General features: G+C 44.8%; 1 protein-coding gene across 2 annotated transcripts in view; it reads right to left on the bottom strand.

Moving 5' to 3' along the window:
* The window catches only part of LOC135918132 (lysosomal aspartic protease-like), a 31,263-nt gene extending 20,775 nt beyond the window's left edge, over positions 1–10,488 (bottom strand). Inside the window, exons 1-3 of one of the 2 annotated variants that reach the window (XM_070527225.1) lie at positions 10,254–10,488; positions 7,680–7,779; positions 6,144–6,261 (exon numbers count right to left, since the gene is read on the bottom strand). In XM_070527225.1, the coding sequence (XP_070383326.1) occupies positions 6,144–6,261; positions 7,680–7,779; positions 10,254–10,312 (277 nt within the window). In that variant the 5' untranslated portion in view covers positions 10,313–10,488. Of the gene's footprint in view, positions 1–6,143; positions 6,262–7,679; positions 7,780–7,870; positions 7,993–10,253 lie in introns of those variants that run through there. The other variant, XM_070527224.1, reaches the window with a different exon arrangement.
* Positions 10,489–11,922: the final 1,434 nt, after the last annotated feature.

The following is an 11,922-nucleotide window of genomic DNA, read 5'->3' on the forward strand; positions in this document are numbered from 1 at the left end:
AGAGAAGTTCGAAGCGAAATATACATGAATTAACGCTTTTATACCCATTGTGTCAAATTGGCACATGTCTAGCGGTGCAAGTATAGGGTAAGTAAGATGTAACAGACATAACGACCTCTGACAGATATATGCAGAGAGCACACACGGGGGTGGTCACACTTCTGGGAATTCGTCGAGGTCTGTTCTTTAACTAATCGAAGTCTGCCCGACTTTGGCAATCCCCGTTAAGTACATCTGGTGCAATTCGCCCAAGCATTTTCATGCCATGTATATCCGTGATTTCTACATACCTGTAAAAAAGCGATGCTTTCCTTGCTTTTTACCCCTACTTTACAGGTACTGGCTCCTGGCTGGGGTTTTGCACGAATGGCCCGTACACGATGTGGTGCAAGCGAGCATCGTATATAGTGAAAACTGAGTCGGCTCGGGCCACTGAATGATGCACATAACTGTTAAGGTGCGCTCCAGCACAAACGAGCCTATCTTCGTTATTTCATCGTCATTTCATCGCGATATAATCGCCTTTCTGCCAGCGTATTATGTCATTGTCTCCGCCGTCGAAAACACGCGATCCTAGTCATTATCATGGCCTCGTAGTCATGCCGTCGTGCTCCTCCCGTCATGGCCATATAATCTTCACCATGTGTTCATTGTCATACTGTCGCGTTAATTCCATCCTCATTTTGTCGTCAGCAACCCAGCTTCTTTATGTCAATGTCCTCATGACGTGGGCATCATACCAGCGATGCCATCTCACTGCCGTCACGCCGACATTGTCACTGCATCATCTCCATGTCACCGTCGTTCTTCCAGCATTGTAACCTCATTGTCATCACGCAGTCGTCGTCAGGCCATCACACCCATCGAGTCCTAGCCATATAGATTTTCTTTTCAAGCTTTTACTATGGGATGACTGTAGAAGATAACGCTGGGAGAGCGGTGTTACTTTAGGCCATTAGTGACGTGTGACAATACACTGCACGCCCCGCTGGCCGAAGCAGACGGCACGCTCCTTGCATAATCGTAAGCCATCATCGTGATTCCTGCAGCAGGATGGCAAGAACTGGGTTTATTGAACGAAACTTCTCGCTACGGTGGTTGGTTAATGAATGAAGCACAAAAGGTAAAGTGATAAGCAGACGACGACGAAATGAGACACAAACGACATATGCGGGCGCCAACTTCGAACTGGTTTTTCACGAGAAACTGCGCCATTTTATACATGAAATATAGGGGCAAACAAATTACACTAAAAATAAAAAGAACAATTGTGGTGGGACCTAACACCCGGTCTCGAGACAGTGATAATCAGAGTGGATAACGATGGTACTGCGGGGACGTGAATTGAACTATCAAGGCAAGCACGTAGGAATACACATGAATTTCCCGTGCAGACCAAATAGGGCAGCAGCATGTTCTAAAATTCGCGACAATTACCGGTTATCTTTTATGAATGATATTGCTTTGTCCCTTATTGCTCGTGATGGCGTGCTAACGCACTTAGTGTCTGCTCTTTTGATAAGCAGCACCTCGATCATATCCCTGGCACTGCTGCCTCTTGCTTTCATTAGAAAGATAGTTTCGGGCTGGAATGGCGCAAAACACCAGCGCTTGATATGGTCTCTCAAGTGACCACCCATACTGCGTAATAAGTGTGGTAATAACAGGCTTGAAGCTTTCTTCACGAGTAAGACACATTAGCCAGACGGCCCGCTTAGAGTGATTGTATCCGAGAAAGGTGCTTTACTTGGCAAGAAGACGTTCGAAGTTTCCTGCAACGCATCCTTACCGTTGTGGTCGTACAGGAAACTTTGTTGGTACGTAGCCCGACAGATCTACTTCAAGATCTAGAAGAAGGCAAGCTAGCAAGCACAAGTGGTTTTTCGATTGACGTGCACCAATTTATTTTATTACGTACCTCAGCTTGGATTGTTTAACGCAGTTGTGAAACTATAGAAGCGACGGTTGCAGTTTGCTTCCAGAACAATGCGGCAATCAATTCTGATCAGTTTTTAGAGATTTTACTAGCCTATGCACTGCCCGCCATTACGTGTTTTACCCGCTGCTATTATGTATTTAATTAATTATTTATTTTTTACACTTTTCACCATAACCATAACGCCATAACCATAACCATAACGCATAGCGTTGGGGGGCGGGGGGGGGTGCATGGATCACAACATAACACAAATAGCCATAGATTGTTGTTCAAGGTTTGTGATAAAACCAGAATATAGCACGCAAATTATGCGAAATCATACAGAATATATAAACATTACCACAAACATACATACTAAACAATAGAAACACTTCGGGAGAATACTTCTGTTCGTGTAGACATTATCGATGCCGATGTTATTATATGGAACGGAAAAAGAGTTCATTATTGGTTTTGCTAACGATATCATCTCGGAGGCGGTTCCATACCAGAATTGTGTATTTTGAACGGGTAGTCTAATATTTTCGGAAATTATCTCGACGAAGCGGGACGTACGTCTGTTCTGGGAGGTATTGGTGGAGAATAATGTATTTATTATTATAATAGTCACTATGAAGAAATTTAAACTGCAGTTGCTTTCTTCTTATTGGTTGTGGCACCCATCACAATTCACTTTTTATTTCGGAAATACTTGGAAAATATTTATACTTATTACTTAAAAATAGTGCTTGATTTTGCAGTTTTTTCTGTTCTTTCAATTAGGTACTCCTTATGGGAGTCCCAAAAAACACGATCATATTCTACAATGAATCGTACATACAAACAGTAAGGGCTTGTTTTACGGTTGATGAAGCCTCCTTAATGTTCCTTCGTACAGAATACACCATCTTACTTGCCCTTGTCACTAAAACTTCTTTGTGGTTATTCCACATATGGCTGTCAGAATCATTCAACTGTTAATGGTATAGTTTGTTTCTAATTAATGGATACGGTTGGTGACCGCTATGCGGCAACATTTGAGGACGTTCTGGCTCATTTTCCATTACGATGTTGGGCGCAAGTTTCTCTGCAACGTTTCAGCATCTCTCCGTGATTTAATGGCAGAGGTGACATCTTCAACGATGCTATTAATAAAATTTAAGAACAGCAGCGGTCTCAATTGGCTCTCTTGTGGCACACCAGACGTCAATGTTACCGCAGATGATTTTGAGGCGTTAATAACTACACTTTGTTGGAAACCGTGTAAGTAATTTTTTTTTACCGAAATATTAACTTTAAGGCTTGCTTTTGCAGAAAGCATCGCAAATTCTAATAGGCTATGTGATACGGTGTCGAAAGCTCTGCGGAAACCATGAAACATTGCATCCACATGGGGATTAATGTCTTAAGAGTGTAAAATGTAAGGTTCAAGTTCGACTAGCTACGTAGTGCAGGGGCGTCCATACCTAAAACCAAGCTGAGATAATACGAAGAAGCTAATAGAATCAAGGTATTAGATCATTTCACTGTAAATGATGTGCTAAAATAGCTTAGAGCAAATTGCTTTTAACGAGATGGGCCTGTCATTTTCGACGTTTTTTTTGTCACCTCAATTGTATACCGGCATCACGTTTTCAACTTTCCAATCCTGTGGAGCAATTCCAGTATTAGGCTTTATTTCACACATAATGCTCGAATAATCTTCAAAAATACTATGATAATTCTGGAAAAGAACCAGCGATAATCCATCAGGACCAGCTGCCTTCGATGTATCTACCTGTCGTAGCAAGCAGTCAACATCATTACCATCAATCTGAAAGTTTGTCATTGAAGGCTGGGCAAATGGGTCTGCTGTCATCTCGTCAGGTGCATTTTCAGCAAAAACTGATTTTAACTATTCGTTCTAAACATCCGCTTTTTCTTGATCAGCGCTTATAATTTTATCCTGCATACTCAAAGCAGGAACGCTCATATCGTCTTTCCTATTGTGCTTGAAGTATTTCGAGAATGCTTTCGGAAAAGACGGTATATGCATCGCCTCTTCGTAGCTCTGGTTTGGCGCGCTATTTATTATTCATTCGTTCACAAATGCATTTACGAAAAATCACCGATTGTAATGCGGTTAGGATTTATAAGTGTGTGGTTGAATATCTTGGGCTAATAAATCTAACTGACACTAGCCTCGACGTTGCCTGGGAAAAATCAACAAACACCTTCTTGGCAGAATCCGGCAGACTAGGTTTCAGCTAGCAATTGCAGCAGGATAACTCAATTCAATATCTTCAATTCACTTCAAGCCTCACAAAGGTACACGTGTGCTGGATGTATAACTCAAGGACAACGAAAAGCCTTCTACCAGTTTAGAACGCACAAAGTTAACTGGTCAAGAGGGGAGTATCTAAGATATGCCTCAATTCCGCATTAATGAAGTCATGCGAGCACAATCTCGTTACAGGTTTTAGAAATCAAATTAGCGTCTTGAGGAAAACTAGATTTCCGAAACAGATGATATTGCGGGTTGCACGAAAGCCTCCTGCAGAAGATAACACACGCACAGAAAAGTGCAGGAGCCAAGGAAACAGATGAATACGCTCGTAATACCGTAGGTACATCTACTGTCACACAATGTGAAGAAGGTCGCAGTCAGATACAATGTGCGCACTGTGTTTTTCACTCCGTGGAAAGTGGCCAAGGTTTGCCCGTTGATGGCGAATAAGTTGCCGGTTATAGGCTTGAAGAAGCCCACCACACGGATTGTGTTAGCGATCTGGTTTACAATATTTCCGTACGCAGGGGCAGGGTGTATAGTGGGTAAGCCAAACAATGCTTCTACGATCGTAGGAGAGAACACCGGTTTGCGGTTAACAGCAACATGGGTGGGCACTTGGCATACTACTGGAAGCACTATGGTTGTGTGCCAGTTCTGGACCAAACAATCTTTCTAGGGAAAGCAAGAAACCACACTAAAATCGAGGTTCTCGATGCGTTCTTAACAAAAAGTGAAGGCAATACGTTTGTTAGCACGCCATCACAAGCAGTATCGAACAATGGCATGTAATTTATGAAAGGTAGCCTGTAATCACCGCAAAGATTAGAACGTACAGCTGCTCCATTTGGTTTTCTACTCGGTTTACGCCTGTAAAGCGCATGCGCCTGCCTTGGTAGTTAAGTTCAGGTCACTGCAGTTACGTTGTTATCCACACTGGTGATCACAGGCTAAAGAGTGGATGTTAGCTCCTACCACCCTTATTAGCTGATTTTTACTATGATTAATTTGCACCTTGTGTCATGTATGAAATGGCGTGGTTTATGACGAATAAACATTTGGAAGTTGGTACCCGTATACCTTGTGTTTCTCGCATTGCATCTTCGTCTGCTTAGCGCCGCACCTGTTGTCCTTAAGTCAGGGGTGTATTGACAGGCACAGGGTCCCTAATGGACACGTATGCGGAATGCAATATCTCGACAATAATCGCCTGCGGCGTCAGATAGCGTCACAACGCAGTTTGGCATGAACACCCGGATAGTCGACGAGTAGTGGCAGGCTTTGATCTCAGGGCCGAGCTGCGTGATTGGAAGGTAACTTCAGCGCTCGCCATGGTTCCGACCAACAGCACATGGCAGACGAAACGCACCTGTCGCATCGTTCTCTGTTCTAAACAGGCGCGCACATTTCTGCCCAGACATTATAGAAGGAAGCTTCGGAGTGCATCCCGGTCAATACACGCATTATGCTCGGTGCGTTATGGCGGTTGCAATAGAGCGTATCGTTACATTGTCTCAACGCCAACTGCAGTGACGCCGACATTCATCGGGAGATGGGTTCCGCCAGTTTTTTTGCTTATCAAGGTGCAACAATTTGCGAGAGCGCACAATATTGTGCACAAACAATTTATTCGCATCTGCTGGCCACCGAGAGTTGCTTTATTAAAAAATAAATATCCGTGGCAACGACAACTGCGCCAGGATAACTGTTAGAGAAGCAGCATTGCTCATTGTATGATCTCGAGCTCCGGAAAGAAGGTTGCTCTTTCTTTCGACAAGCTATTTTGTTGAAGAAGATTTAAGCAGTACGAGCGCCGCGAATTCATATAGCACCCTAAGCGTTCTTGTACAGTTCAGCTACAACCGGTCTTATGTGAAAGAAAGAGGCCATTATAAAAAAAGCTCTGTCAAAATATTTGTTTAAGCGTATTGTTTTAACGCTGCAGGAAAATATACTTACCACATTGTGCCTTGCTGCAACCAACTGAAGGCAGCCATGTTACATTAGAATTTGTGTCGAAGACAACATTGAAAGTTTGCGGTGGTGTTCCGATACTGATGACCCCGTAGTATTGATTCTGTAAAGTGTGGCAAAGCAACTTTTCAATTATATAGGTGACCCAATATTAAAGTCTAAATGGTTATACATTGCCTTCGCATTAGTCCCCTTCGACATATATTACATGTTTGAAGATATTGATAAAATTCAACGTTTTTGATGATTCTGTGCTTAAAACTACTGGGAAAACATCGACGATATTGCAAAATAACTTTTAAAAAAATAACTATGACTTCGTGTGCAAGTTCGTGTTTGTCTCACTTGCCAATAATGGAAGGCTCCACGCGACGGGCTACCGGCGGATGTCTGCGTGGACGTTGCACTTGCCGTACTTCAGACCAGGTCGCTATTGACCTCTATGGACGGCTTCCTTCCACCGCTCCTCAGAGCAGGAGATTCTCCGTTAGCCTCAGCCAGCTCACGCGCCACGCCCAGAGTGCAGCTCTAATCGCATCAACCGCAAGAGAAGTTGCTTTCTTCATGCTATGCAACTTAGTTTTTCGGCAGGATGTTCCCCCTAAACTTTTGAGCTACACAGAATCTGCGTTCTTGTACTATGGTATTCAAGCATTGAACGTATACCGTATGCAAGCACTGTACGTCTACCACATATTTCATGGCACGTCGACCATACACCCGTCAACAAGCTAGTTGTTTACCGGAACGCTTCAATCCTCACACTTGACAATGTGCACTGCATATGACCAGACGAACTGACAAACCGTCCTCCCTTTCGTTGCATACGTGTAGAACCCCCTTACGCAAGCGACCAGCCGCTCCTTGCTTTTTTCGCATTGTATGAAGGCGAGCAATCGTGCCTGCTGAACACTTTGCTTTCGTACAGGCCTTGCTCCACATCATATGCACACCTGTTGCTGTGTCTCCAAGTAAGCGGAGTTCTGTGTACATCTCACCCGTTGATTAACGACACACAACAATGGTCGACAAGAACTGTGACACGACGGTGACCGGCTTCATCCTGCTTTCTCTACCTGTGCCCTCGGTTAGCTTCAGGTTTAACCGAACAGTGATGCGCTTTCTAGTAAACTGCTTGGCCAATATTGAAGCCTTACCGCATAGTCACCCTCTCCTCGTCCGTGAAATGGAATGTCCAGCCTATGACACCAAGCCCTGATCTATTTCTTCGAGGAAATAGATACGTCAGTCGCATTAAACCAGACTACGACCCAGCTACACTAACTACGCGTTGATCCAACAGGATGGTTCTTCTTTTCCCCGTGTGCCAGTGTAGAGAAGAAAGCGGCGGAACCAAGTTTGTGGGCGCTACGCGCAAGGATGAAGCTCGTGCTCGCTTGGGTTCAGACTGGCTTGTGAGGCCCTTTCATCAATTTGCCTTTGTGCATGTAAACCGTGCAACACAAGAAACAAAGTAAATCTGAGTAGCGCGTTTGTGAAGAGCACTTTATGTATACTCACATTGCTCCTTTTCAGAGGTATAGTCACGACGGCACCACCGTCCCATTGGTTCGCGCTGTAGTTATGTCCACTGATTATTACTTCGTTGCTCTGTCGAGGCCTGGGGACGAAGGCAAATACAGTAAAAGCTCGTTAATTCGAACCGCAAGCGGAAGCCGCTTCAGTTCTAATTAACGAAAGTTCGAACTAACGAAAGTGAAGGAGAGCAACAGTTTACTGCGATTTGGAAGCAGTAGGGCATGTCAGAAATTTGGCGAGTCAAAAAGTGCTGGCGTGTGCCGCGGGCACACGCCATCTTCGAGTCGAAGCTCTGGGTCCGACTGTGCCACACCACCGATGTCCAATGAAACGAATGCTACCCGAGGGTAACACCATCACAATGAATCGCGACGGCCGATGCCTCCCAAGCTGAAAACAGAGGTGCACAACCGATGAAGGCTGCCGAGACAAAGACGCTGAACATGTGAAGGTGGCGAAGGCCCTGATTCGTTGGTTCTTGATTGCAAGCGCAGCTGCGACGTACTTGATTCGCTGTGTTTTGGCGCTTGCCGTGCCATCTGCGCACAGCATTAGCAGCTGTACAAGATTTGCGAAGCCTCCGAGATTCGCAGCGGGCAAGAAGTCTCGGAGGTTACGTAGAACGGAGAGGCGGCAGCCGCTGCTGCCTTCTAGCTGACCCCGCGTCGGTTAGATTTTTTTCCGATTTTGCCTTCTCTCGCCGTTCTCTCCGTTTCGGAGGCAATACAGCCTTCTGTGTAGGCAGTAGGGGCGTTTCTCTGGCCGTGTGCCAGGCGAACGTAGTTCGAATTATCCGTGAGGGAACCTTCTCGTGTTCGAATTAACGGACTTCTTTATACATAGACTTCTGTGGAGCTTGGCCGGACCAAATCGTACAGTTCGAATTATCCATAAATTCGAATTATTGAAGTTCGAATTAACGAGCTTTCACTGTACTATACAAATGCTGTTATGTCAAATACAAAGTTTATCGGAGGCGATGTCAAGCAGAACTGTGGAATAAGAAGGGGTCATTATTTATCATTTGTTTCATTATTTAGATACTTCTTTCGTTTGTTTTCGATTGTAACTTATGAGAAATGACAGCTTGTGGTTAAACATAAGGAAAGCAGAAAATTGGCCCAATGACCACAAAGGAGAGATAAACCACCCAGAAGAACATCTTGGAGCACCTCACATAATCGCATATACGTATCACGGGGTTGGGTTCGGATGGCGCTCTAACTCACGAGAAACTTCTAGATATAAAAGTATGTGTGTTGTGCGTGCGTGCATGCGTGTGTGCGTGTGTGTGCGCGTACGTGTGTGCGTGCGCGTGTGTGCGTGCGTGCGCGCGCGCGCTTGCGTGTGTGTGTTTTTGTCTGTGTGTGTGTGTGTGTGTGTAACGGGACATATGGCTGGGCGAATAGATAAGAACGAAGAAGAGGTGAGTCGGTTGCTGGGAACGATCGGCAACCGTGTCGTGAATCAAAACGGCATAATTGGTTCCGCAAACATTTCATCGTTACCAAATGGTGGCTGAGGTGGAATAACGAATGGTACGTAGTGTGAAGGGAGCGAAATTTTAAGTCTGATTAGAGGCATACTCGAAATCTGCAGCCGTCAGCATTACAAGCTGCTAAAGAAGTTTCTTCGAGACTTCTTGTGTTGTGCCGGCCCGACCTTTCATATAACTGAGAGCGACAATGTCGTCACACAAGACAAAGCAATAAAAGCATGGATGAGACGTCTCGCATTACGACCAGTAAAACAGCGCTAAACAACAGGACGGGGAGAGGGACACCAGCGATGACTAACAACCAAGTGTCTTTATTCTTTAGGTCAGCATATAAATACTTCATCGCTATCTCAAAGCACAGAATCAACAGAATTCAGCATGCACAGGGGAGAAAAATACAATTAATGCGAAAGGAAGGCAATCTCTTTCGGAAAGAGCGATAGAGGGAAGGCTTACACCCGCTTCTCCGCTAACATGAATGTGGAACGCTTCGGAAATAAGACGTTTGCGCTTATCGCCGTATATTGGCAGGTAGGTCACATTCGCTATATTAAACTTAAATTATGAAGCGTTACGTGCCGAAACCACTTTCTGATCGTGAGGTACGCCGTGGTGGAGGACTCGGAAATTTCGGCCACCTGGGGTTCTTAACGCGCACCTAATTCTAAATACCACGGATATTTTCGCATTTCGCCCCCATACAATCGTTGTATGACGTACTGTCATATTGTGTAGAAACTTCTGAATGTTGCTGCATTTTTTGAAATGTTCCTACATGAAACAGTTATAATTTATAGCTATTATTTAATGGGACGTGCAAGCAGAGCTTTGTGAAGAATTAATTTAATCTCGCCTGTCAGAACACGACGAAGTCAATAAAGCACACCACATGTACGTGATAGACCAAGAAGCTCATGCAAGAACCTTCAGCATGCTTGACGTTTGTTTGGCCGCAGTCACGAGAAATGCGTACGTGATTAAAAGCAGAACAGTGCTGTGGTTTAACGAAACGCAGTAATTTATGGAAGACAGCTTCAATTGAAAGTTAGGCAACTTACCTCGTATCACCAGATGCCGCGCTGAAGAGCGCGAGGAACGTTACGGCAAAGAAATTCATTGCGTCAATGAAAAGCTGCTCCAAGATCTGGTAGATTTCGTTTCACGGAGACTATACCTGCTTGTGCGAAGTTGTTGAGCCTCTGTATGCTAGTATGAGCGCGCTAAGGTGGCGCGCTATTAGACAGACGCTTGGCAGGCGCTTAGGTCAGCGAAGATGGCACTGGCTTCGTTCGCTGCTTGGAAAAAGTGGACGGCAGAGCGGCACGGAAGCTTCCACCTATCGGCAACAGCTCCACGACAGGCAAGGTGTTGACTACGCGCTTTTATGCTTCTCGCGGCCCAATGTATAAATGACGATTGACGTCACTTCCTAGAGTGGAGGGGTCAACAAGGCGCTGTTTTTAGACATAAACAAAAGTCAACGGCCTAGTATGCGGATAACGACATGACAGGTGTCAGGAACGGAGTCGACAGGATTACACTTGGCGGTGTAATAAAAACGGCACGTCTATTCACCTATAGTGTCTGTGACCTGAGGCATGCATTTTTTCACCGTACGTCTGTGAAAACGATAAAAAATTTGACTTAGCATCCCTTGCCATCATGTTAGACTAAGAAGAGCAGATATCAATCCGTAGAACTAGATGAACTGCCGATAAGAATATACTAAGAATATACTGGGGTAGCAGTGTGTTCTTTAAGTCACGTTTCTTAGAATCAGTCCTTACGACAATTCCGTTGCTTCAGCTACATGTGACGTACAGTAGATATTCCGAGGCTTCGTTGCCCTGGCTACGTGTAACGTAGGCCATCAGCGGTACCCATGCCTTTTGATGAAGCAGTCGCTTGCTAAGGTCGCCTATGAGGGTAACTACAACGCAGTAACTAATACAGAACGACAGACGCGGTGCGACAGCGAAGGCATGACGACAATGACATAACAATTTTTAAATTCTGCATTTTTTATTTATGAATACTGCGGTCTTGAACGCTGTGTTGACCACACAGTTATTGGGGTAGCAGACTCATGAGCAAGTTTTGCTATGTCGTCGGTTACCTTATTCGTCTTATCTTCAGCGGTGACATGGAGCTTAACGCTGATCCCAGGAGACCGGCGTCTAAAACTGGCAAACCTGACGAATCCCAAGGAAGCCTCTTTAACGGCCTTGAGACTCGGCTGAGCTGCCAATGTATTCTTAACCCATAACCCTTCTCTTTGAAGATTCTTTCCGATTGAGTTGCTTGCCAGAAAAATATGTCACAAGACTTACCTCAAACAAAAAAATGCTGTGAATACACGTTTCGATGCCTTCGAATTCCTTTGGCTGCTCTCAATACCTCATGTTCGAAGGCACTGTCTGATCAAGACCCTGCTGAGCTTCAGTTATGAGGCGGTTTGCCGAAAGCGCACCGTTGTTGAACTAACTGCTAAATATGAGGATCTTGAAAACCGCTCACGAAGAAATCCCGTAATCCTTAAGGCATACAGAGGATACAAACGAGAATCGTAAGACACTGCTCTCCAAGGTTGCGAACGTTTTCAGTAAGCTTTTCCTTGACAGTCCACCTATTGAACGCTTCGATAGCTTATGCAGATTGCGCCCTGGAAGTTCTCGCCTATCATTTTGGAAATGTTTTACTTCAGCGATAAGCTAGTGCCGCTGAAAA

Source organism: Dermacentor albipictus, chromosome 10 (genome assembly GCF_038994185.2).
Source record: "Dermacentor albipictus isolate Rhodes 1998 colony chromosome 10, USDA_Dalb.pri_finalv2, whole genome shotgun sequence".
Classification (NCBI taxonomy): domain Eukaryota; kingdom Metazoa; phylum Arthropoda; class Arachnida; order Ixodida; family Ixodidae; genus Dermacentor; species Dermacentor albipictus.